We start from the raw sequence: 27,665 nt of genomic DNA, 5'->3' as shown, positions 1-27,665 counted from the left end.
GGGCAAGGGGGAGGCAGGGGAAAGGAGGTGGTGTTGACCAACCCAGGGACAAAGGAGCACCAAGTGATCCAAAATTAGTGGCAAGGAGGGTGTGAGAGGCCTGGTAGAGATTCAGCAAGGGCAATGTAACCGAAAGAAATTACTGGAACCCAGATGAAGGCTGAGCATGATAGTGGGACAAGAGTAAAGTAAAAGGAAATAGAGGAAAGAACTAGGAGACAAAGGGCATTTATAGAGGTCTAAATATAGGCATGTACATATGTAAATATATTTATATAGGATGGTGGGGGAATAGATCTACGTGCACATATTTATAGGTTTAGCATTAAGGCAGCAGATGGACATTGGTCCTCCACTCAAGAACTCCCTCAATGCAAGAACATTTTATTATATTAAATTGGCATTCCATGATGCACACCTTCCCAACACAATCGCTGAAGACAAGTGTGTGCATAAGCAAACGTGGTGAAGAAAACTGATGGTGCCTGGTTATTAAAAAATATAGCATCTGGAGTCTTAAATGCTTGAAAGATAAACAAGAGGCCATCTAACTCAGAAGCAACAAAGCCCACATGGAAGAAGCACACCAGCCTGTGTGACCACAAGGAGTAGAAGGCATCAGGTATCAGGCATCAAAGAACAAAAAAAATCATATCATTGTAAATGAGCATGAGTGCAGAGTGGAGACCCAAAGCCTATCTGTAGGCAACTGGACACCCTCTTACAGAAGGGTCATGGGGAGGAGATGAGCCAGTCAGGGTGCAGGGTATCTATGATGAAACATACAACTTTCCTCCATTTCTTCAATGTTTCCTCCTCCCCACTATCATGATCCCAATTCTACCTTACAAATCTGGCTAGACCAGAGGATGTACATTGGTACAGATAGGAACTGAAAACACAGGGAATCCAGAACAAATGATCCCTTCAGGATTAGTAGTGAGAGTGTTGATACCTGGACAGTGGAGGGAAGGTGGGGTGGAAAGGGGGAACTTCTTACAAGGATCTATGTATAACCTCCTCCCTGGGTAAAGGGATATGACAAAATAATAGGTGGGGGGAAATGAGGAGCTGATATCAAGGGCTCAAGTAGAAAGAAAATGTTTTGAGAATGATGATGGCAACAAATGTGCTTGACACAATGGATGGATATATGGATTGTGATAAGAATTGTATGAGCCCCCAATAAAATGATTTTTTTAAGTTCACAACATTTTGTTTTTAATAACTTATGTTATATTTTAAATGAAATTTTTATTCAGTACTAGAGATTAAATAAGAATTCCAATGCCATTAAAAGGGAAATAATGAACAATTCCTCTTAGACTTGACTTGAGGTTTGGAGAGAACCAGATCTAATGTTTTTCATACCAATGTGGACTTCCCTTGTTAAATCGAACCCAAAACCAAACCCACAGTCACTGAGTTGATTCTGACTCATAGTGAGTGACCCTATACAGTTTCTTAAGCTGTATATGCTTATGGGCACAGAAAGTCTCATTTTCCTCCCTCAGGGTGGGTGGTGAGTTTGAACTGCCAGGCTTGTGATTAGCAGTCCAACAGGTCAGTGGTTCAAACCCATAAATTACCTGCTCTTGGAATTTTTATCCAGTGACTATGAGTCAGAATTGATTCCATAGCATGGGGTTTAGGAGGAAGACTTTCATATTCTTGAAATCCCCCCCCTTTTTTTTAAATTTAAACCCATGAAAGGGCAAACAACAATAAACAAAGGAGAAGAAGCTTCGTTCTCAGCTCTCTGTACGTTAAATGCTCTGGAGTCTTGAGGCTGGAGAGGTGGGAGCAGTTTATAGCTTCTGGATCTTGGACTGCCTAGTACGTATTATCTGGTGAGACACCCTCCTCAGTGCATGGCATTCCCATTGGGAAATGCTGCTAAATACAACATATCTTTATTATTTTCTCTGTAACGTTTCTTTATCTCCTGGAATCCGCATGAAGGCCCTTTCTCACACCCCCTTCCGTGCAAGTGAAGAAGGCCAGTACTGAGTATCTGTAAGTTCACTTGACTTCAATTCTAGTTTTGTTCTTACCTCAGGCTGTTAAACGATCTCCAATGTTTGTTGCTGTGGTTGTATTCACCTCAGCAATGGCTTCCAATTGGCAAACGTTGTAACTAACAACACGGAATGCGATTCGGTGGGCTGGCATTTAGTCGGCATGGATAGCTATCAGCCCATCAACCCTGCCGATCTTCACCGTGCGCGACCAAAAGCAAACTCAGTCCATTCCGACTCACAGCGACCCTCGAGGCAGAAGAGAACTGCCCCTTGGAGTAACTGAGACTTCACATCTTGGGGGGCGGGGGGACGGAGGGAGCCTGTCCCCCGTGCTGATGGCTGTCCTCCCTGCACAGCCCACTCCACCATCAGGGCCCCTCATGGTCACATTCTCCAAGACCCAACTCACAGCAGCAATTCTAGAGACTTGTAAATGGCTCAAGACTTTAGAAATATCATCTAATCTCAGCATATTAAATATTTAGGGACTCTTTCCGATGTCTTGTGCCTTAAACCTCTATTATGAAGATCTATATGCGTGCGTTCCCCTGGTGCAGAGGAAAAGGTTTTACGGTCGGGTTTTTGGAAGCAGCCTAACTATAAACGTCACTCCTGCCACTGGCGCTCACCAGGGGCTACTTGCTGTGAAAGATTCCGAAAACCCTTAAGTGGAAGTTACAGAGGAGCAAGCAGGCGGCGACAGGAATAACTACAGAGCGTCGCAGACAGAGTCCCGGAGGTCAGCTGCGTCTGGAGAAGAAAGCGAAGGAAATCTCGGGGTGGGAGGGACAACACGGGGGGGTGGGGGGGCAGTCAGAAGACTTTCCGAGGTCAGTGCCCTGGCCAGGAGCATCTGCAGGTGGAGAGGCTCCTCCCCCCAACAGCAGAGGCAGCAGCACCCCCCCTAAAATCGCGTCAGGGACTGCAGCTTCCCCCCCTCTCACCCCACGGAGGCCACAAGGCTCACGACCCCAAAATAACTACACAGCCGGAAGAACAAGGGCAAGGCAGGCGGCACTGGGCGGGGCTTAGCTACGGCGTTATCGCTCCGGGCCCGGCTCGGGCCAGCCTCCTATATTGGGTCCCCTGAGCCCCGCCCCAGCAACGTCTCCTAGCAACGCCTCGCCCTCGGGCCGGGCAGTCTTATCGGCCTCCGCCAGGCGTTTCCTTTTCCCCTCCCCCGCACCTGCGAGCTCAGCGCCCGACTCACGTGACCGGCCTCAGGGGGAGGGGCGGAACGCGACGGAGACGTAAGGGGCGGGGCTCTGGGAGACGCGGTGACGTCAGGAGAACGCGCCATCCGGGTTGTGGCGCTGTTTCAGGGCTTCTCGAGGCTCTGAGGCCAGAGGAAATGGCGGAGGCCACGGCGCTCGTGTGGATCCGCGGGCCAGGCTCCGGGGGCAAGGCAGTGCGATGTGGCTCGGCTCGGGGCGCCATATGGAATGTCCTTCACCGTTACTTCCAAGACCAAGTGAGGATGGCGGCGGCCCTTGGATGGGGAAAGAGGCTGAAGAGAGGCAGGCCTGGGTGTGGAGAGAGGGCCCGCCGGGGAGCCGTCGCTCCGTTGGGGTTTTCAGTGTTTGAGGATTCACGCGTTTGCCGTGCTGCGAACTGATTGATGCTGGGGCCTTCCTTTGCTTTCGCTTTGTGCCATGGTGGTTTTGCCTTCTTACAAAAGGAGAGAGAATCCCACTCGCAGAGGCAGACCCTACCCAGCCCTCAGACAACAAGTGCGTTTTGGGTCTGTTCCTTCATCTCTGCGCAGTTGGACAAGATGACCTTTTAAGGTTCCTGTCTTTACTTTCATACCATGATTCTGCCCCTTGCATTTTGCCGACTAACCACACAGCTGTAGCGTCAACCTAGGGAAGTACTCGAGCCAGCCCAACTAAAGCAGGAAATGAAGTCTTGTGGTCACTGATCTCGAGGCCAAGGACTCACACGTCTGTTGAGGGCATGAATTCTTCGGGCCGACATTTCGATGTCACCAATCATTTGATTTCATTTGGCCATGCCTATTTCTTTTCTTTCTTAATTTCTTTCTCTCTTTTTTTTTTACATAGGGTCATGTTTCTAAAGTGCTTGACTCAATCCACTAAATTACGTCTTGTTTTTTAAATTCTCACTGTCAACATTTCTCATAATAAAGATCTTATCATTTTGGCCTCACTCTGGATCAGTAGGTTTGAAAAATGCACAATGTAAAAGCTTACCAAGAACTTCCAGAGTTACCCGTGTGGTCTTAACTGGATTTTCAAAACCAAACAAGGTTTTTTTGTTTTGTTTTGATTTTTACCATTGTTTAAATCTAATTTAAATTTGGTACTTGAGTATAGTCCTGTTTCTTTATAACCACACCTCTTTGTTGCTTAGAGGCTATTTCCTTAGTTACTTATAAACTTAATAACAAATATTACTAGTACAACCTAAACCAACCTTTTGTAGGGTTTGGACTGCTTTGTTGAAGGAGAAATGGCTTTTCAGCTTTCTCATTTTTCTTCCTACACTGCAATCCTGTCTAAAGACTATTAGCAGAGCCTGTTTGACCATTTGAATGGGAAAATATTTTCCAAGAAAGTCAGACTTTAATATCTCTGAAAATAACTCTTAGAAGTGCATTTTTCAAGCCTACTGACAGTTGATTCAGTGTGAGGCTCTTAATTTTGAGAAATGTTGGTTATAAGATTTGTAAAATGAATACATAGGTAAATGAGTGGATGTAGTTAGGTACCTGAGGAACATGAATAGAAATGTAAAACAGAAGGGCATTTGATGGGATACTAGAGTAAAGAGAAATAGTTAAGTTCCCACCTATGCTTTTTAGAACAGAGATGTTCCATGATAAAATTAGAGTGAGCTTCCACTGCAAAGGGAAGTTGTGCCCCTTCTGTCCAGTAGAATGATACAGAAGACACAAGCCAGCCACAAGGGTAATACCATTGCCACTGATTCCGTTAGCAGCCCTGCGTAGAGTAGAACTCCGTAGGATTTTTGAGATTGTAAGTTTGTATAGGCACAGCCAGCTCATCTTTTTCTCAGAGCAACTGGTGGGTTGAATTGCCAGCCTTGTGATTTACAGCCTGCACCCCCCCTGCCGCCAGAGCTCTCCCAAGAACATAGTGTGGTGGTGAAATGTCAGAAGGACCTTGAGGTCACACTGCCTTCTCACTGAGAACCCTTGGTCTTAGACTCTAAGAAATGTAGCTGTTTGAAATTACTGTAGTAAGAATGAAATTCCCACTCTTGCTTTGAGGAGCTAGGCCACTTGGATACAGAGAAGCACTCGTGATTTCTAGCCCGGGCTTCAAGTTTAAGAGGGTGTCTGATGAACAGAACTATTCTACCTGGTAGCTTCCAAGGTAACACAAGCCTGGATCCACTTCACAGTGTCTAGGCCTCAGTGCTCCCCCTATACACATGGTCCTCGGTGGGTTGATCCTAACACACTGCTTTGTTTACATTTTACCTAGACTTCATTCTTGCCCTGTCTCACAGTAACTTTAGTTTGTCAGTGGGACACCTTGTTGTTCGTCTGGAATAGAGCACTCCTTAGTTGCAGTGAGCCAATACATTTGTCTTTATTGGTCCTGATGGCTTAATAATTACCAGTTGGGCTGCTAACAGCAAGGTCAACAGTTTCAAACCACCAGCTGCTCCACAGAGAAAGGAGGCTTTCTGCTGTTAAAGAGTGAGTTTCCTTCACGCACAGGGCTAGTTCTACCCTGTCCTATGAGTTGGCTTCAAATCGATAGGGAGCTAATAAATTTGACTGCATTAGATTACGACCTGTCTGCGGTCTTGGGTCAGTTGGGCTGGGACATGCCTCAAGTGCTTTATAATTCACAAATGGCTAAAGCAGTTAAATTGATTTTCAATGATCTTTGTGGGTTTTTTTTTTGTTTTCCCTAATAGTGACTATTGGAGCCCTGATGGTTTAGTGGTTAGATGTTGGGCTGTAATCCTCATGGTTGGCAGTTCAAAACCACTCCTCGGGAGAAAGACTGAGCTTTCTATTCCTGTAAACCAGATCAACCTTCCTAATGCTGCGACCCTTTAATACAGTTACTCGTGTTGTGACCCCCAGAACCATAAAATTATTTTTGTTACTATTTCATCACTAATTTTGCTACTGTTATGAATCGACGACCCCCTGTGAAAGGGTCATTTGACACCCCCCCCCAAAGGGGTTGCGATCCACAGGTTGAGAACCGTTGCTGTATACAGTTCAACAGTCTTGGAAATCCACAGGAAACCACTAGGAGTCAGCATTGACTCGACAGCCAGTGAGATTGGTTTGATACTCAGTTATTATGTCGTTATTGAATGGTTAGATAGATGATAATCATTTCGGAGACTTGGTAGCACCATCAGGCCCGTGTTGGACAGTTAACCACAGTGTCAGCAGTTCACATCCACCAACAACTCTGCAGGAGACAGATGAGGTTATCTGCTCCTGTAAGTGTTTACAGCCTCTGAAAATCACTGTGTGTAGGAATTGATAGCACTGGGTGGGTAGTCACTATTAACTGACAAGAGTCTTAATCAGAAAAGAAACAACACCTGTTTCCCTGGAGTCCAGTCCAACTCCATGAGGCTGTGGGACACAGGAGAACTGTTGCATGGGGTTTCCATGGCTGTAAATCCTGTCTTCTACAGAATGGTGATGGGCTCAAACCATGGGTCTTTTGGTGAGCAGCCAGGAACCACCAGGGCTCTTTAAATCTGGCACCGGCCTCTACCTACCACTGCTATTGAGTGGATTCTGACTCACAACCCTGGAGGACAGAATAGAATTGTTCTGTAAAGTTTCTGAAACAGTAGATCTTCAAGGGAGCAGATCTTGTCTTTCTCCCAGGGAGCAGCTGATGAGTTTGAACCCGTGGTCTTCTGGTTAGCGGTTCAATGTTTAACTGTTGTGCTCCTTTAACTTGGCACAGTAGTTGGCACTAATTAGTATTTGTGTAGTAAATCAGTAGATGATTCCCTTTCAAATAGTTGTGTGGTATAGTTCAGGACTGATTTTTCATACTTTGGCTTCAAAAAGATCCCAGTAACACATTTTTCCTTCCCTCTTTGATATTAGAGATTAAATTGTGTACTTTCTGGGTTCTCTATAACTTTGAAGAATACTCCTGTGTTGTGTTATTTCACAACAGCATGATCATGTTTAGAAAGAATCATACTTTTTTTCTTTTTATCATTGGATAAATATATTCAGAGTGGGTTTGGGGGTACTACTGTAGCTTCTGCAGTGACTGGCTGTGAGTTTGGGGAAGATAGTAGAAAAGACAAGTGCTGGCTGCTAGATGGTCCTGAAGACATTAAAGTTTTTATAGGGTTGCTATGAATTGGAATCGGCTGGATGACAATGGATCTGGTTTGATATTGGAGTTTAAAAATTCTACCATTGTCTCCTCCTTTCCCCCCATTGTTGTCTCTTCAAGATTTATATCATCAGGGTTTTCTTAATCATTTTATTGGGGGCTCTTACAACAATCCATACATCAGTTGTATCAAATATATTTGTACTTATGTTGCCATCATTATTTTCAAAACATTTTCTACTTGAGCCCTTGATATCAGCTCCTCTTTTTCCTTTCACTCCCTTCCCCTCCCACCCTTTGTGACCCCGATAAATTCTAAATTATTATTATTTTCATATCTTATACCACCTGCTGTCTCCCTTTGCCCATGTTTCTGTTTGCCCCCTTGGGGAGTGGTTATACGTCAATAATTGCAGTCAGTTCCCTGTTTCTCCCCCTTCTACCCTCACCTTCCCCCTACTCTTGATGTCTCTACTCCCATTACTGTTCTTGAGGGGTTTATCTGTCCTGTTCCGGTCAAGCCAATTTGTAAGGTAGAACTGGGGTCGTGATAGTGGGCTTGGGGAGGAAGCAGTAAAAAGCTAGAGGAATGTTGTGTGTTTTGTCGGTGCTATGCTGCACCCTGGCTGACTAGTTCCTTCCTTATGACCCTTCTGTGAGGGGATAGCCAGTTGTCTACAAATGGGCTTTGGGTTTCCGACCCCATTTGCATTGATGTATTTGTTTGTTTTGGGTCTTCTGATGCCTGATACCATCAATAACGTCATGATCTCACAGGCTGGTGTGCTCCTTCCATGTGGCCTCTGTTGCTTCCAAGCTAGATGGCTGCTTGTTTAACTTCAAGCCTTTAAGACTCCAGACGCTGTATCTTGTAATAGCCGGGCACCATCAGCTTCCTTCACCACATTTGCTTATGCACCCATTTTGTATTCAGTGATCATGTTGGGAAGGTTAGCATCACAGAATGCCAAGTTATTAAAACAAAATGTTCTTGCATTGAGGGAGTACTTGAGAGACCCAATGCCTGTCTGCTCCCTTAATACTTAACGTTAGAATAAATGTACATGGACCTGTTTCCCTATTGCTTTATATTAATATGTACATGCCTGTATTTATACCTCTATAAATGTCTTTTGTTTCCTAATTCATTCCTATATTTCTTTTTACTTTACTCCTGTCCCACTATCATGTTTGACCTTCAATCGGCTTTCAGTACTGTCTCTTGGCTACATTGCATTTTATCAAACCCCACCAGGCATCCTAATGCCCTCCTCAAAATTGATTTTAGATCTCTTGTTGTTCCCTTGTCCCCGAATGCGTTGGCTCCTCCTCTCCCATGGCCCCCCAGATCCTTTGGCCCCGTTATTTTCTCCTCGGGATTGTTTATCCTGCCTATCTTACATGGATAGACATGAGAAAAAGAAGAAAAAAGATGGGGGAGCCTATAAATAGTTCCAGGTCTGTCTGCTGACCTTATGAATGTTTTCTAATTGGGTCTGGTGAAGTGCCAAGCCCTGTCCACCAGTTCCAGATTCTATTTTTGGGATTTTCTCAGGGGGCTTAATTGCTTTGCTCCCCTTGCTGCTCTATTGCACTCCCTTTGTGTTTAGTTCTAGTAAGGGGGAGGGGGGGAGGGGGGTAGTCATCCTGGGCACAATTCCTGCACCGCGTTTCCAGCACTGCCCCGCTTTGCGCTGTATTCTTAGTTTTAAACTTGAAGATCACTCATGATACTCAGCTTGATTTTGCCTGTTTGAAAAAGTCAGAGAAAGTGGGACCTGCAATTAACCAGATCTGAGCCCTGATCAGTTTTCTCCCTTGATTCTTACCCAAGAGACTGAAGGTTCTTATATACATCCTGACTAGATAACTGACACCCAGAACATAGCATATCAAGTGACTTTTTTCTTTAAGTAGTTCTTATCTTCAAATCAACCAAGTAGTAATTGAATATTCAATATCTGTTCATAGCTGGTGGTGATAATAAAATAAACTAAGTCCCTTCCTACCGGAAATTTGTTTTTGTCTCATAAAAACTCTTTAAAAATTTTTTTATTAAAAGATCATTTTATTAGGGAATCTTACAACTCTTGTTACAATCCATACATCGATTGCAGCAAGTATGTTTGTACATATGTTGCCTTCTTTAGACATTTACTTTCTGTTGAGCCCTTGCTATCAGCTCCTCTTTTTCCCCCTCCCCCGCCCTCATAACCCCTTGATAAATTATAAATTAAGATAATAAATTATAATACCTTAACACTGACTGCTGTCTCCCTTCCCCCATGTTTTCTGTTGCTCTTCCCCCTGGAGAGAGGTATATGGTTATGTGCCCACCATTGCAGTCGGTTTCCCCTTTTCCCCCTTCCTCTCCCTGCCCTTTCCCCTACCCTTCTGGTACCACTGTTCCCACTCCTGTTCCTAGATTCTCTGTGTAGTGAGCCCCCATCTCTTTTCTATACCGTGTACATACTCCGGTCTAGTTTGAATTGAGAAACAACACTGATGTCATGATAGTGGGGGGTGAGGAAGCCTCAAGGAACCAGAGGAATATAGTGTGTTTCATCGGTGCTTTATTGCACCCTGGTTGATTCATCCCTTCCCTGTGGCCCCTCTGAGTGGGGATTGTTTCATTGTCTTACAGATGGGTTTGGGTTTCTGCTCCACCCACTCTCGTTCTCAACTATATGTTTTTGTTTGTTGAAAATTATTTTTTTAAATCAAATTCGTTTCTAGGTTGTTCCAATGGAATACTTTTTTGTGAAATGCAATGGAGCACTTGTTGACATCAATGATGCCGTGCAGGATGGAGCTGTTTATAGTCTGGAACCCAGACTCTGTGGTGGAAAAGGAGGTAGGAAAGAATCCAGACTGCGTTGTTATAACCCATCTGTAAGCTTTCTCCACAGGTACTGAACTAGCCCCTTTGTCTCTGTAGTATGCCGGCCTGATTTGCCTGGCTCATATTGAGGAGCTACTACTATATGGAACAGTTCATGCTCTGTGGGCAGATGGGTTCCTAGGGAACCCAGGCTCTGAACCTTAGGAAAAGCTTACACGAGAGCTGGCATGATTTTCTCCAGTTTGATGAAGGGAGAGTTTACAACAGTAAAGCTTCCCTCTGCTTCGATGAAGATTTTGTTTAGTTATTATAGTTCTGAAGATGGTCTAAAGCCACCTTAGGAAATAGAGTAATTTTTAGGTTGGGGCAGATTAAGGTCCTATTTATTATATTCATCTAAAAGGGGGAAGAAACCAAAGCTTAAAACTAGAATATGAACATTTCCTTTGATTTCTTCATAGGCAGTAGCACCCCCTCCCCAAGCTTTCCAGATCTGCGGTGATTTACATGGGTTTTCAGAAAGTTGACATCTCAGAATGTAATTGTCCTGCTCTTTGAAATTATCAGTAAAAGGGAAGCATGTTATATCAACCAGTGACGGCTTGAAAATTGCCTTTCCTTTTAACTTATTGTAAAAATCTTCTTGTTTTTCAAGTTCTTAATGGGAATCCTGGTATCTTTGGCCATGGGTAAAACACCCTTTGAAAATCCATCCTTTTCAGTTACAGTATTCGAGAAAAATAAAATGAAGGATAAAAGACATTAGATTTAAATCAAGTTTATCAATCCTTTCATCTTGGTTTCCTGGAACCTTGAACCCCACCTCCTTTTTAAAAAAAGTACACAGGAGAGAATTTACTCTTGTGCTATAGTACTGTTTTCACAAATGTGGCTTTTACCCGTCTGTGTTTTCCCAGGTTTTGGTTCTATGCTCCGAGCACTTGGTGCTCAGATTGAGAAGACAACCAATCGAGAAGCTTGCCGGGATCTCAGCGGAAGGAGACTACGGGATGTCAATCATGAAAAAGCGTAAGATCACTCCTTTAAAGTGTTTTTTTTAGGTAACTTTTCTCTCCATAGTGATTACACGCATGCTATCCATATCTGAAGTGTAAGTGTTAAATATTCATCCTCTTAATTTATTATTATTGGATTTAACCTTTGCCATAATTTAATAATTATCTTTGGATTTCCATTCATTCTCTTATAATATGCCAGTAATATGGCACACATTACATTTCTGAGAACCACCACAATATGAGCAAAAGTGCACTGATTCGAATGGGGCTCGGTGTTATATATGTGTAAAGCCTATGTCTGTGTGGTTATACTCTTTCTTCCCACCCCTAGAATGGCTGAGTGGGTAAAACAACAGGCTGAGCGAGAAGCTGAAAAAGAGCAGAGACGCCTGGAGCGCCTGCAGCGGAAGCTTACGGAACCCAAGCACTGCTTCTCCAGCCCTGACTACCAACAGCAGTGCCACGAGATGGCCGAGCGGCTGGAGGACTCTGTCCTCAAAGGTGTGTTTAGGGGAGCCTGCTGACATAATGGGTCTGCATTGCACTGCTAATTGTAAGAGCACCAGTGTGAAACCACCAGTTGCTCTGTGGGAGAAAGATGGGGTTTCTGCTCCTGTGACGAGTTAGTCATGGAAATCCGCTGGGACGGTTCTACCCTGTACTACAGGGTCACTAGGAGTCAGAATGACTTAATGACATGGAGGTTGGGCACCTAAGAAGCCAATGCTTTGTGCTAGGGTATAGTGGGTATACCTGAGAAGGAATCGTTTCCATCCAAAAGCTTATAACAGAAACAATAAATATATGCAAATGACTAGCACAGCTAATGAGTTCATTTGGTGAAGGCTCTGGAATGAGTCTGTCAGCCTCACCGTTACAAATTGAACATTGGTGCTATAATGTCTTCTGCTTTAACAACCTGATTTCAACCACTAGGATGGCTAAGAAGGAAAACAAAACAAAACCACCAAAATAGCAAATGGTGGGGAAGGTAAAGGGGAAATTGAACACCTCCATTGGTGTTGGGAACACAAAATGGTATGGCCATTTCCGAAAACAATTGGTGTCGGAGCCAGCCGACAAGTTGAACAGTCCTGAAAGGAGAAGTGAGGATTAAGGTAAAAAGGAGAGACAGAAAGTCTTGGGAGGGCAGCAGTCTGATGGACTGAAGAACCCGATTTTATTCTACACACCCCTTATATCCATGCAGAAAACAACCCGGGGTTCATGATCTCATTGTTAAGCAAGCACATTTGATACACATAGCAACTCTATCTTCTGCCAAGCCAGACATCCTTGAGAATTAAACAACCTGTTTCTCCCAGGCCTTGCATACTTTCTTGTCCTTGACAGTCTGTTCAAAATGTAAAGTCACAGAAGAAATCAGCAAACACTGACACAAAAGTCATGAGACTTCTCAGCCGTTTCAAGGCTGAGTCTTAATGGCCTTCAACAAATTGGGTGGTTTCTCATAAAACTAAAAAAAAACCCAACTCAAACTAGAACTACCACATTGACCCAGCACTTCCTCTCCTAGATAGACTAGCTACATCAAAAGGTATCCCAGTTCATACATGCACAGGTTTATTCCAAACAAAACATGTTAGGCTATTTCTATGAGAAGTGCATGGCTGCAGACTAGTTCCCTCAATACACCATCTCAGTCTTATTAGGGTACCTTAAGAAATCCAATCAGAACTGTAATTTCAGAGAGGATCTGCTTGGCCAGTTAAATTCCAGGCCAGAGAGGTTAGCTCAGAACATTACAGTGACAAAGGAGTCATCTTACAGATTTCCTCCAAGGACACGGGACAATCATGAGGGCTGATTTTGAAGAAATTTAAGAAAACTGCATTGATGAGGGGAAGGTCCGGAATTTAATTCCAAAGAATTAGTTTCCATCACTACAGTGTACCTATTCATTCTTTGTGACAAGGCTACAAATATTTTCTTACACCCCTGATATTTGTTCCTATGCCACAAAGAAGATGGAAAGGAACACAATTTGAGTTCATCAAGGATGCCAAAATAGAGGGGCTTGGGAATGTGTAATTATTTCCATAAATAACTGCCTCCTTTGTTAAGGAATTAAAAACTGCATGGTGCTCAACTACTGTTACTGGACATTTTGATAAAAGATTCTATAGAAGTCTGGGGGGTGGACAACAGAAAAGTGGGTGAAGGGATACGTCGGACAGTGTAAAAATGGGAGCGGGGAGGGAGGGGAAAAAATGAGCTGATGCCAGGGGCTTAAGTGGAGAGCAAATGTTTTGAGAATGATGAGGGCAATGAATGTACAAATGTGCTTTACACATTGATGTATGTATGGATTGTGATAAGAGTTGTATGAGCCCGTAATAAAATGATTATAAAATAATAATATTAATAATTTATAAATTATCAAGGGTTTAGCGGGGAGGGAGGGGGGAAATGAGCTGATGCCAGGGACTTAAGTGGAGAGCAAATGTTTTGAGAATGATGAGGGTAACGAAAGTACAAAAGTGCTTTACACAATGGATAGATGTATGGATTGTGATAAAAGTTATATGAGCCCTGAATAAAATTATTATTTTTTTAATTCTGTAGAATCCAGATCAAAATGGGGAAATGCAGAGCAGAATCCCAAATTCTCATGGAGTCTAGACTTTCTGAGTCCATCGGAGGTTGATGAACCCACAAAACAATTGCCCTGAGTTAATCTTTTTTTTTTTTAATCATTTTATTGGGGACTCATATAACTCTTATCACAATCCATATACACATCCATTGTGTCACATTTGTACATTTGTTGCCATCATCATTCTCAAAACATTTGCTTTCTGCTTAAGCCCTTGGTATTAGCTCCTCATTTTTTCCCTTCTCCCCCCCCATGAACCTTTGATAATTTATAAATTATTATTATTTTGTCATGTCTCACACTTTCCGACGTCTCCCTTCACCCACTTTCCTGTTGTCTGTACCCCAGGAACGGGGTTATATGTAGATCCTTGTAATCGGTTCCCAAATCTGAGTTAATCTAAAATATCCCTGAGGTTATAGAAGGTCAGCAAAGGGTGGGTTTAAGATGTTTGGGTGGGTTAAGTGGGCATTTTGACAATATGGCTTCTCCTTTGGCATGTTTAATTGTGATGTTTAACAGACATCCTTCCAGTTTAAGATGACACTTTTAAATTAAAATTCTCTCCTAATGATGACTTGAGCCCTGCCACTAGATGGGAGAATCAGCAGCAGCACCTGTAGGATCTTCTTTGGAATTGACATTCTCTATTGTAATTTTATTTTGTTCCTGTTTATTTTCAAATTTTCTTTTTGTTTCACTGGAAAGGAAAGATGCTCAGTTTTAAACATTAAAAGTGTACAAGTTGCTTTGTTACAAATGTGTTACAAATGTGTACACAAAGGGGAAAAATGTCCCTTGAAATCGTGTGAAATCTGAGTAGTTAGCTAGCTAAACTAGCTTTTGTTGCTGTGTGTTTCTTTGTCTATAAAGGGTCTGCCTTGAGCATTATTCATTCAAGAATACAAAGTCAAATTGACACCAGCAACTGGAAGAAATCGGTAGAAACCTTCAGTGGCAGTGAGTTTACATAATGAGAGAGGTGCTCCCCAGAAAAGGAGAGAATTGTTGTACAGCATAAAGAATGTAATCGGTGTCACTAAGTTATGGAAGCAGAAGTGAAAGCTGTCACTCTAAAATCATAGAAATCCTGACCAGCCCAAATAGTAAATTTGAAGCGACTGTTCTTGACATATCCTCCATCCAGGTCTGTGCACCTCTGAAGGATGTTTCTCTTTCTAACCCATCCCCGAAGAATTGGGCGATCTTCAGTTTGCACCATCCTCAAAGGACAGTTTTAGCACCCTTCAATTTGACCAATCATTTTCCTTTTAAATGTTCTTTTGAGCTTTAGGAAGTGTGAAGGGCTAAGATCAGGGGGCTAGCGTGAACGGGTGAGATTTCCATTTAGTTAAATGTTTTCCTAATCCTGTGCCCTTCAGGAACATGTATCAAGTTTACTCTTTTGAAATCCACCAAGACAGTTGCTATAGCCTTCTAAGCTGACCTACCTGCCTTAACCTGACCCGGTAGATCCTCTTAAAAGCCACTTTTTAAAAAAGATTAAGGCTTTAAGAGTTAGAATTGGACTCCACATCAGTGGGATTGAGTTAAGAAGGTATAAGAGTGATTTAACAAGGATTAGGACTATTACTACATTATATCTTCGATAAATATAGAAGCCTACAGATATAGGAACATATTGTTTAGAAATAGCTTTATTACATTATTTTTAGTGATAGGTGTGAACTATAAAGAGAAACAAATTGTTCTGTGATTGTATTTTGTCTGAATAATATCCTTTATGTTCTTGGAATGCTGCTGAGCAAAATATATCTGTTATGGAATTGATAAATAATTAAGTAAATGCAGGACTTTGATTTGACATAGTCACTTGAAGATGAAGTCAATCTGTGTACGCTCTGCTACGAAAGCCACTTTTTTTTTTTTTAACAATTTATTGGGGCTCATACAATTCTTTTCACAGTTCATACATATACATACATCAATTGTATAAAGCACATCTGTACAGTCTTTGCCCTAATCATTTTTTTCTCTTTTCTTCTTTTACATTTTATTAGGGACTCATACAACTCTTACCACAATCCATACATATACATACATCAATTGTATAAAGCACATCCATACATTCCCTGCCCCAATCATTCTCAAGGCATTTGCTCTCCACTTAAGCCCCTTGCATCAAGTCCTCTTTTTTTTTCCCCCCCTCCCTCCCCATTCCCCCCTCCCTCATATGCCCTTGGTAATTTATACATCGTTATTTTGCCATATCTTGCCCTATCCGGAGTCTCCCTTCCCCCCTTCTCTGCTGTCCCTCTCCCAGGGAAGAGGTCACATGTGGATCCTTGTAATCAGTTCTCCCTTTCCAACCCACTCACCCTACACTCTCCCAGCGTCGTCCCTCACACCCTTGGTCCTGAAGGTATCATCCACCCTGGATTCCCTGTACCTCCAACCCTCATATGCACCAGTGTACAGCCTCTGTCCTATCCAGCCCTGCAAGGTAGAATTCGGATCATGGTAGTTGGGGGGAGGAAGCATCCAGGATCTGGGGGAAAGCTGTGTTCTTCATCGATACTACCTCACACCCTAATTAACCCATCTCCTCTCCTATACCCCTCTATGAGGGGATCTCCATTGGTCGACACTTGGGCCTTGGGTCTCCACTCTGCACTTCCCCCTTCATTTAATATGATATATATATACATATATACACATACACATACATACACACACTTATATCTTTTTTTTTTTTGCATGATGCCTTATACCTGGTCCCTTGGGCACCTCGTGATCGCACTGGCCGGTGTGCTTCTTCCATGTGGGCTTATTTGCTTCTGAGCTAGATGGCCACTTGTTCACCTTCAAGCCTTTAAGACCCCAGACACTATCTCTTTTGATAGCCGGGCACCATCAGCTTTCTTCACCAGAAAGCCACTTTTTGATTGGACCTTTTTTTTTAAGACATTCTAACAAGACTGACACATGTAATTTATTACTGACAGAACTTGTCTGCAGCTGTCCACTTACCTCAGACATGGGAAGCACATGCATATATGACCTGGAGCCCTAGTAGAAATGGTTGAATTGATAGAAGTTTTGCTAGGTATATTCTGAATGACAACAACAACAAAAAGAATACTTTAAATTTGTATACATAGAGATATATCTATCCTGTATTTTGATACATTTATATCTAGAGCTATTTATTTAGCTCTTTTTTGCTCTCAGTATTATTTAGTGGTTTTCTTAAATTTAGTCCTGAGAATAGAAACTGAGTTATTAAAATTAAATTCTGTTAGGTATGCAGGCTGCCTCCAGCAAGATGGTATCAGCTGAAATCTGCGAGAAGCGGAAACGGCCTAACAAATCCAAAACAAGCAGGGAAGCCAGTGCACAGAAAAAAAAATGCTTTTGGTAAGTGTGTTTCCTTGTCACCCCTAATTGACAGTTGAGGACTGATAATGAGTTATTTCCTTCTTGTCTATCTGTGCTACAAACCCAATTTTAAGTAGCTTTTAATGGGAACTCAGCAGTGTTCTGGGGGCTGTAGTCTTCTGGTCTTGGTGATGATCAACTGTACACACTGATGGTTTCTGTTGTCATTGCCATTAATATGTAAAGGTGGAAGGAATCCCTTCGGGTGCAAGAGGCCATGGTAATGAATTGCCTCTGTATGAATTCCGTTTTGGCGTTGAGTCACCTTTCAAGAGTTGCAGGTGGAGACCAGGCGTAGGCTTGTTGTGCTGCGTTTTCTCTGGTCTTTCTGCACTTGTGAAGTCAGTGAGTCTCTGTCATTTTGCCAGAACTCTCTCTACCCGTCTGTTCTCTGGTGGCTGTAGCACTTGGGAATGCAGAGCACAACAGGACATGCTTTGTCTTGCCCGTTCTGCTCGTTTTCCCTCCTTCCAGATTGGTCTTCCAGCGGCCAGCTCAGTTCTCTGGGCCAGCTTCTAGAAAGTGACAAGTGCAATTAGAGCTTGATTGCTTGTTGGGAAGGTAATTATTGACCCAAGACTATGTAGCTCTGTATGTCCAGCATAGAATTTTGTTTGTTCTTTCTGAAATGGAAGTTAGGTTTTCTTGAGCGATAAGATAATGGTATTTTCAGCTTTTGTTTTTAAGTCAGGTTTATTTAAATACTGAGGTTTACACTAAAATGTGTCCTCTTTGGTTGAACAGTTCTATGAATTTTGAGAATGTATCATGTAGTCATGTGACACACAAGAAAAATGTAGAATATTTCCTTAAGTCTGTTGGCCAATCAGACCATCCCCATCTCCTAACCACCACAGATTACTAGTGTGATTTTTGTTCCTGTAGCTCAGTATTTTCCAGACTGTCATAGAGCCTTTGTGAATTTTTTTTTCACTTAGCATGCTACTTAGGAGATTTATCCATGGTGTTACATATATCAGTAACTTATTGTTTTTTACCAAGTATTTTTGCATGGTGTAGATCATATGTTCCCAAACTAATTTGGCCTACCACCCCTTTTCAGGGGGGAAAATATAAATTATATGTGTGTATGTGTGTGTGTGTGTGTGTGTGTGTCCGCGCACACACACACACATACTATTCAGCATTCCCTTTGCAATTAAAAATGTATACTGTAGCCCACTATTTGGGATAAAATGTAGGTGTCTGCTTTTGCACCACCCCCACCCCCACCACTCCCCTGGGTTGCTCCAGAGAGCTCCAGCAGGGCCGGATTGCCCACTTTGGGAACACTGGTGTAGATGTCTTAGTAAATCTCAGGGTTTTCTTTTTATTATTTTTAACTGTTATTTAATTTCTAACCAGTGAAGTTAATGCAGCATAGAGGAAGGTGGAGTCGGTGGCCTATGATTACGAGTTGGGCTGCCAGCTGTAAGGTCAGCAGTTCAAAGCCACCCGTCGCTCCACAGAGGAAAGAAGGGGCTTCCTTCTCCTGTAAAGTTAGCCTTGGAACCTCTCAGGGGGGGTTCTACCCTGTCCTGTAGGGTCTCTGCGTCAGAATTGACTTGTTGGCAGTGAATTTTTGTAAGTAAACTCAATTTAGTAAATTTAGTCATAACTTTTTTAAAAAAAGATCCTTCTTGGGTGTTTGGGATGGTTGGTTTGTCTCACTGATTTTTTTTTTAACCTTTGTGTATATCTCTGGAATATCTTTTTCTCAAACTTCTCCATCTCAAGCTAGCAGATACTTTTATTCAGTGTGTTTTCTGGACAAACTAGCTCTTTTTTCAGTAGCCCTTGTAAATGATGTTAAACCTCTCTGTTGCTTCTGTCAGGTTGGGCATGGACGGACTAGAGAATGCAGACTGTGCCAGTTCTGAGAGCTCAGATGATGATAGTGATGGAGCACCTGGTACTTCGGGAATGAGCTGTCAGGCTCCTCAAATTGGCCGTGGTGGTGGTGAGGTGGCAGCCGAATTCCCCAGTGGTTGTCAAAGACCTGGAGTATCGAGTCTAGACTCTGGATCACTAGGACGACGACAGAGAAACCCAGTCAGTGACTCTGAGGAAGATGCGTCTGAAGATTCGTGTGCTGCACCGGGGGAAACTTCTCCTGAGGAGCAGGCTAAACGGAAGGTGGCTGAGCAGACCCCGGTGACCCACGGGGACGAAGAGGCTGAATGCGAAGAACCCAGAGAACAGGAAGCAGCTGGGGTGGGACTGCTCGAAGAGGCAAAGACAGCAGAAAGGACTGAGGGAGAAAGAGCTGCCGTGGTAGCACCGGGGCACAGAAGCGAAGACCTTCCTGGTGCCAGGCTAGAGGAAGGCCAGCCAGGACCCACAGTAAGTCATTCTGCGGTGAGTGTGGAGAGCCAGGAAGTTATTCAAATGAAAATGTGCTGCTTCCCATCAGCTGGTTAGTAGAAAGGCTTTAAGAAGGACAGATGATGGGCAACTTGTCCACGTCTGTCCGCCCCCAGCCCCAATCCTTAGGTTTTTAAATATTTTATTAGCTCCAAATCTTACTGTTTTGCCAGTAGCTGCTAGTGCCTTTGGTTCCAAAGTTCAACCAGTTCAAGATGTGTGTTTTCACATTTCAGTGTCTAGAATCGGTGTGCTTCAATGTCACATGATAGCTAATTGACGTTGTTTGTAAACCCAGTGCCAGTAACTCAGTTCTTTGTCGGTGAGATAAAATTTGAGCAGTGGTTAGCAGCGCATAATGTGCTTCTCAGCTTGGCTAAAACCTGGGTTACTTGATGTCTTTTGAACAGAAAGCCTACCATTTAACTCCGACCTTCCCTACCTCCAGTGCAGAAACAGGAATGAAGAGGGCTGCCTTACTTAGGGGAACTTAAGACGTGGGTTTTCTTCATACCGTGTTTGAAGTTCTAAATGTGTTACGTAATTTAAAGAGCTTTCTCTACAGTTCTGTTCGTCTATTGGGGTAAGTCAGAAAGTGTTGCTACTTGGGTTCCAATTCTGTATGCACGGGCCTTTGCTAAACGCTAGTCTTGGTCTCACTAGAGTGCTTTCCAACCAAGGTCCATTCCTACAGTGGCTTTCAAGAGGGCCGGTTAAGTTCAGGGTAAAGAGGTCAGCCCAGCTTAAGTTTACTGTTTTTAGGGTACTACGGGGGTCATCTTGGTAGATTTTTGTGTGTGTAATCGTGATAGATTTTTTTTCCCCCTAAAGACATGGGATGATGATGGTGGTATATTATGGGGAAATTTTAAGAAAATTGCAAGCCACGTTGGTAAGAAAAAAGCCAGGAAGCCTAGGCCAAGAATATTTTTTCTGTCAGGACAATGCACTTGCTTATTTTTGTAGTAGCCAGGACTGTTTTAGAAGAGTTTTGTTAGGGAACCGTCCCCATCCACTCTACAGCCCTGCTATTGCTCCCTCAGACTTCTTTTTGTTCCCGTATCTCAAACGGCATTTACAAGAAACCTGATTTTAGCCCCTTAGGTTGCTCAAACTCCCATCCTGACAAAGAGCACAGAATTATTGGGGGAAGAATTAGAGAGCTGGAAACGTCTCAGAAGGCCCAGACCTTGCGGGAGGATGGACCAAGCACCCATGGCCTCACATTTTGACATTTGAGTCCATAAAGAGGTCTGTGGTTTTTAACAGTACTTTCTGACTTACTCTGTGGATGAAAGGTTAGGGTTTATTAATGTATATTGAGAAGGCATGAGGAACTACAATTGATATTACAGTTCAGGTGTAAGATATGACACATTTTTAAATCTTCTAAAGATAGAATATAGCTAGCAGGTAAAGCCTGCGAGAAGGATCGACCCAGTGACTGCAACAAGAGGCTCACAGAACACTGATTGTGAAGATGGTGCGGGACCAGGCAGTGTTTCCTTTAATAGGAATCGGAACTGATTCAATGGTACAAACACCAACGTTCGTTGGGAAAGTATGTCCTAATTATTTTCTCTTTTCTCCCTCAGGATAGTGGCCAGCAAGCTGTAGATTTACTGGCATTCAACTCTGCTGCGGACTTAGAGTCCCTAGGTTTGGATCAGCTCAAGTCCGAGCTTACGGCTTTGGGACTGAAATGCGGGGGCACTTTGCAGGAACGGGCTGCAAGACTCTTCTCTGTCCGGGGGCTGGCAAGGGAGCAGATTGACCCGGCTTTATTTGCCAAGCCTTTGAAAGGAAAGAAGAAGTGAAGTTCATCAGAACTGAATTCCTATTTCTTGTAATGTGTAGCACTTTGTACCTGCATAATGCTGACTCTTGGACATTTGTTCTGTTGATATTAAAAGTTAGCTTTTAATCAATTTTAGTTATCCTTTTTCATTATTACATATATAGAATCAATCTGTGAAACCATTGGGATCTGAAGCTTTGTGGAAAAGATTTTGATAATACATTCAACTTAATAAATATTTATATTCATAATTTTTGTTTCGTCTTACATCATTAAACAGCTTTGATTTTTTTTGAAGAAATTGTTCCTTGTCTTGGTTATCTAGTGCTGCTAAAATAAAAATACCAACAATAAATGCTGTAACAAAAAATATATTCTTCCATGGTTAGGAGGTTAGAAGTCCAGATTCAGAGCACCGTGTGTAGAAAGAGGAAGGCTTTCTTATCTAGGGTCTAGGGAAAGGCCGTGTCTCTGTGCAGCGTGTTGTCTGGCAAGTCTTTGAGGTGGGGGGGGGGGTCATTAATCCCCCCCTGGTCTAGGAGATTCACAGTTCCGGGACTCTGGATCCAAAATCTCTACTTTGCTCCCAGTCTGCTGGTAATGAAGTCCCTCTGCTTGCTTCTCCTTTTATCTCTTGTAAGTTCGAAGGTGATGTAGGCAGGGCTGTGATGAGTTAGGATATTGTATCCCAACCTGCTCTCCTTAGGACTGATGAACTGATCACATCATGAGCATGACTGCATCATCACATAACTACCAAATTACATCATTATGTAACTGCCAAATCACAGAATCATGGACCAGCCAAGTTGACACATGTTTTGGGAGACAATTCAGTCATTACAATCCTTTTTTTCTAAGTTATCAAATTACTCAAAGTAATCCCTTATCCTTTTAATGTCTGTAGGACCTGTAATGAAAACCACCTTTTTATTCTAAAGCATTTTTGTTCATCACTAGCTAGAAGGGTTATCAGGGTAAAAAAAAACTGAGTTTCTAAGACTTTACATGTCATACAAGTAGTTCAATCATATCAAGAATAATTGAGAAAAATAATTGTACAATCACAATTCTAGAACATTTTGTTCTTGTACTCATTCATGTAATTGTTTTTTTTAATGTGGCAAAAATATACACAACATTCTTCAACTGTTACATGTATAATTTAGTGCCCTTGGTTATATTCTTTGTGTTGTACAACCATTGTTGATAGCCTTTTTCAAATTATTCTCCCACCATTAACATAAACTCAGTACCCACCCCCTAAGGAACAACTCCTCCACCGATGGTAACCATTGGTCCAGTTTGGTTTCTTTTTTTCTTTTTAGTGGTTTTCATGATATATTCACAGATTCTACATGTCCATATTTAAATTGCTTTGAAAAAGAGTTGTTGCTTCCCAAATCCCCCCCTGACCCATGTCCATGATAGACCATTGCATGAGTGAGTGTCTGCATCCATGCCCAGGCTTCACAAATTGGGAAAGCCAATAGAAAAAACAGCAAGAAGAAAATAATATAGAAATAGAGAAGACTGCCATCAATATTTTAAAAGCCAGAGAAGTTTCTGACATGGAACATGAAAAATAATAGCCTAGAGCAAATACAAGTTTTGGGTCAGTAGGGAGATCAACTGACCAAGTATATTAAGCCATGGTTTGATCCACCATAACTAAGTTTACAATAATCTGTCTGATAAAGCTTTTGAAATCCATCACCTGTGACTAGGACTTACTCTGACTAGATACTCTGCAGATGGATTTTGGGGATCCCACTATCCTCCGTTGCCAACTACAGATTAGGTGTTCACAGTTCATACTTTTCCTTCCTCATATCTGGATTTTGTCATCGTTGGGTCACCCAGGTTGGTGTGCTTCTTCCATGTGGACTTAGTTGACTCCTCACTTAGATGGATGCTTGTTTGAATATGAGCCTTTAAAACCCCCAGACACTATTCCAATTGGTAGCTGGGCACCATCTGCTTCACCACCCTTTGCCATAGCACTCTTATCTTCAGTGATCTCTTCATGAAGGCCAGTATCGAGCAGGGCCATGTTTAAGAACTAACTGTTCTTGGATTGGGGCTAGAATTAAGTGGGAGCCCAGGATCCATCTGCTTGTCAATGGATTATGAATGACTGGTTTGCTTTGGCGGTGATGACCAAAACAAAAACCAACAACAACGAAGGCAGAAAAAAAAATCATAGAAACAAAATAGAAAAACATTTGGCAATCATCCCCTTAGAGTATAAGGCAATTATATTGCTAATATCAATGATTTATCCAGTGATAGAATTTGGGATACTGTTGATATGAGGAGCGTACGTGAGTATAGTCCAACTACATACTGAAATCCACGAGTTACTGCTTTGTGCAGATTGACTTCTTAATTGTTTGAGCTCTGTTTACACTGAGCATGGAGGTTGGTGCTAGGGGGGAATTTCCTGTATCATTTCTTACAGTGCACATCCTTGCCTATCAGATTATAACCTGTCACATTAATGCAAGGGGATCACTGAGGTACTAAATAGATGGTGATTATGGGTCACCTTTCATTAGATACCCACTAAGCTAGGAGTCCCCCACAGCCGTGGGGTGGCCACCCTTTGCTTCCTCTCCCATCAGAGTATTTCAGCTCTAAGTTCAAGGGTACAGGTAGTTTCGAGGTAGGGACAAGTTAGCTCAGTGGGGTTTCCACATTGAGTCCTATGTAGCCCTTGGGGAATGCTATGTTACCTGTACGGTTAGTGTCTAAGGTCATCATAGTGCTGAATCCATGGCGTGATTAAATGAGGGTTGGGTAGAAACATATTCATAGTTTCTACCCAGGAACATAAAATCGGGTTTATTCTCCCCTTAGGTTCCTGAAATTATTGTCTGCTTCTCTTCCCAATGTGAGTTTGCTCCTCCCCCCATTTACCCACCATGCCCACCAACAGAAACATCAGTGCCTCCTCTGAAATGTAGCTGTCCCCTCCCCCGGTCTGAACTTGCTTCCCCAGTAAGGCTCTCCTCTCATTCCGGGGAGGACCCGTGGAGCTGTCACAGCCGTGTCTCAGTGTTGCACGGCATCAAGCGGATGGTCATCTCCCGTTTCCCCCTTCTTGAAGGAGTGACCTCAGCCAGTGTGAGGTCTCCTCTTTCAAGGTGATTCTTATGAAGTGCACAGAAGGGTGGTGATGGATGGTCCATGGCCAGGAGTTCGCCTTTCTACCTTTTTCTTTGGGGGTCTCTAAGATTTGTTAAGTAATGGACTCATACATTATTTGTCCTTTTGTGATTGACTAACTTCACTCAGCATTATGGTCCTTCATGTCATGCGGCGTTTCATGCCTTCATCACTGTTTTTTAGGAATGTATAGTATTCCATTGTCATGTGTGTTAGTTACATAATTTCATGTCAACTTGATAAAAGAATGAAGGGGTGGAGTCTACCCTCTCCCCCCTGTGGGCACGGCCTTCTCATGAGGATTCTGGGAACTTCCTGTCTCGATTCTGCCATCAGAAAAGTAGGGTCTCTCTCTCCCCTTCACATTCCTATTGACAAGCCACATGGAGCCACACTGATGGCAGCCAGAGCCCCTGGAGCTGCATTCACTGCTATTGGATCCACAGGACTGTCCACCACCCACTAGCCTGTGATCTTGCATTCGACATCATTGCATGTGCTGCGTGAGTCTGAAGAGGAATTCATGGGCTACTATTGGACTTATGGGCTAATATCGAACTTATGGACATGATCTGGATTGGGCTGGGATGTTTTATTGTTGCATAATTACTTCTTGATATAAAGTTCTCTCTCACACAGTGTCAATGGATTTGTTTCTCTAGTCAACCCGGCCTAACACAGTGTATGTGTTAGGTAGCTAGAGACAGGGGTTTGTCCCTCCCATGCCTGGGAAGGCCCCCTAGAGGAGGTTGGAAGGGAATCAGGCGATCATTAAACACCTATGAAGACCCCTGAACTGGGCATGCTCCAAGTCAGGCCCCCCAGACAGGTGGGCGGTACAGCTGAGCTGCCCAAACTGGGCCGGCCCACTACATCACTCAGGTGGACTTAATTCAGCCAATACCCCCAACCACGCCTCCCTAGCCAGAGGTTTGGATCACCCTGGCGTGAGAAGGCTGGGCTCTCTTGACCCTGCTCCTGGGCCCGTTGTTGCTGTGCTGCTTCTCTGGCCTCGGTCACCACGTGTGGGTGCGCTATTCCAAGAGATGGCTTGTGTCCAGTTGTGAACTTGGGCGCTTCTGCTGCGCAGTTGGACACACTTCCCTGAAATAGCGTGTACCTTTTTGAGCCTGTAAAACGTGAGACTTCGCCCGTCCTTCATTTGGGTTACAGAACAGCTTCGGCGTGAATTCTCATGTGAAGCCAAGAACCGAGGTATTACCCACGCGAGAAACCTCACCTCTGTACCATAGTTTCTTTACCCATTCTAACGCTCTTGGGCATTTGGGCTGCTTCCAGTTTCTTGCTATTATGAACTGTGCTGCTATGAACACAGGAGCGCATACAACATGACTGATTCTTTATGGGATTAGAAAGCTCTGGCACTCTTCCACGGAGCGCCTGGTTGTCTTGAACTGCAGACCTTGAGATTGGCAGCCCAATGCATAACCACTACACCACCAGAGCTCCTCACAAAAAACGTAGAAACTTTTACTAAACAACATCAAAATGTGAAGCCCGTTCTACTCTGGACATGGGCAGTTGGTTGGGTTATATTATTAAACATTTGTCCTCCATACCAGTATGGAGGATAGACCCCTTAGGGTAGAGTGTATAGAAAGCGTTCATTTTTCAAAAAGTAATATTTACAGGGTGTTGGTAAGGATGCTTCCATCAATAAATATCTGATGAATGGATTGACGCACTACTGAACGATTTGGACTGTACTTTTAAAGACAATAGACAAATAGGATTCTTAGTAAGTTCTCCAGCCCTCAATGGATCACACGGGGTTCGTGGGCTTGCGATCTCGTTCACATAATTCACCCAATTTGAAAACCACTTGTAGGCAGAGTGTCTTTGAATGGGTTGAGGAAAATGATGAGCTGCCTATTCTATTAAAAGCAAAACTCAGAACAATTGAAGCGCTGCACGAATAGCATTCAGAGAAAAGGATTCCGTATCTGAGTTGCTTCTACCCACCAACCATGAAAAATGTTCCTGTGAAGAAGAGACTTCGTGTGGCCAGCAGAGGGTGCCATGCACTAACAGATGCAAGCGGAAGCAGTGGCTTGAGGTCTGCCAGTTCTGGAGAAAGGCTGGGGCGTGGAAAGCTGGGGGTAGTGGGAGACGGTGGGGGATGGCAGGTAATCAGAGCCCTAAGAACCTTGTGTGACCCCCCCCCCTCCACACAAAAGAATGGCAGCCAGCTGGGTAGCACACCTGACCTGGGTTTAGGCTCTGCCCTTTGTGATTCTTGAGTTCTCAGATTTCAAATTCTTTCTGTCCTTCCATGCCTTTCTCCCTCAAGGTCATCAACTCAAAGCTCAAGGGGCTCATCACAAGCCTCTGTGGGTTTCCTAGATCGCAGCTGTTTACTGGAGTAGCAAGTCTTTCTGCTGCAGAGTTGCTTGTGGTTTTGAACTGCTGGCCACGAGGCTCGCAACCTAACAAGTAACCACTGCAGCCCCCGCACTCCATTCCTGTGCCTTGATGTGTTCGCTCAGCAAAACCACTTTCCTAATCATCTTGCTAGTGTTTTCTACTGGAGGAATTTGGGTAATATTTCCGTAGCATTCAGTGTTTAATATAGTGTAATATGATACATTTAGCATTTAGTATAATCATATTTGAATAGTATTTGTATATTGTATACCGCTCTGACATGTTGATTTCTGTCTAATGCCCTTGGGTCATTTTAGTGGGAGACAGATGCTTTAGTTCGACTGGATTGTTACTCCTGACCTGCACTGCCCTTGACACAAACAACAACAGTTGTTGAGGCCACCCTGACTCGGGTCCTGGGGTCGGGCCCCACTGCTTAGAGCACCTGGAGCTGATGAGAGCAAGCAAGGGGGCCAAGATTAGGAGGTATGGAGGGCAAAAGGCCAGCCTCTGCCCTGGAAAGTCAGATATAAAGTGGCTGGCTTTTTACAATTGATTCCCCAAGTTACCCAAAGGGATCTTCTAGGTAGGTGGGGCTCCTCAGAAATACCCCTTCCCCCTATGCACTTGCCGATTTTCAAGGTTCCTGAGACAACTGGAAATCCTCCTGAGCACAGTGGGGTATGGGGAGTGGGCAGGTGGGTCCCCAGTCATCCTTTAAAAGATGT

At 43.3% G+C, this 27,665-nt stretch overlaps 1 protein-coding gene across 2 annotated transcripts; it reads left to right on the top strand.

Annotated features, from left to right (window-relative positions):
- The first annotated feature begins 3,301 nt into the window (after window positions 1–3,301).
- On the top strand, window positions 3,302–21,635 carry SDE2 (spliceosome associated SDE2). 2 transcript variants are annotated; one of them, XM_075530975.1, is made up of 7 exons: window positions 3,302–3,492; window positions 10,082–10,199; window positions 11,105–11,216; window positions 11,538–11,707; window positions 17,087–17,201; window positions 19,058–19,565; window positions 21,182–21,635. In XM_075530975.1, the coding sequence occupies exons 1-7, from the start codon at window positions 3,373–3,375 to the stop codon at window positions 21,401–21,403; spliced, it is 1,365 nt and encodes a 454-aa protein (XP_075387090.1). In that variant the 5' UTR covers window positions 3,302–3,372; the 3' UTR covers window positions 21,404–21,635. The 2 variants fall into 2 exon arrangements, with proteins under 2 accessions (XP_075387090.1, XP_075387084.1); XM_075530969.1 differs by having other exon boundaries at window positions 19,058–19,580.
- The last annotated feature ends 6,030 nt before the right edge of the window (window positions 21,636–27,665 follow it).

The sequence above is a fragment of the Tenrec ecaudatus genome, chromosome 1 (genome assembly GCF_050624435.1).
Source record: "Tenrec ecaudatus isolate mTenEca1 chromosome 1, mTenEca1.hap1, whole genome shotgun sequence".
Classification (NCBI taxonomy): Eukaryota; Metazoa; Chordata; class Mammalia; order Afrosoricida; family Tenrecidae; genus Tenrec; species Tenrec ecaudatus.
The sequence above is the reverse complement of the archived record's forward strand: the minus strand, read 5'-3'. Positions and strand labels throughout refer to the sequence as shown.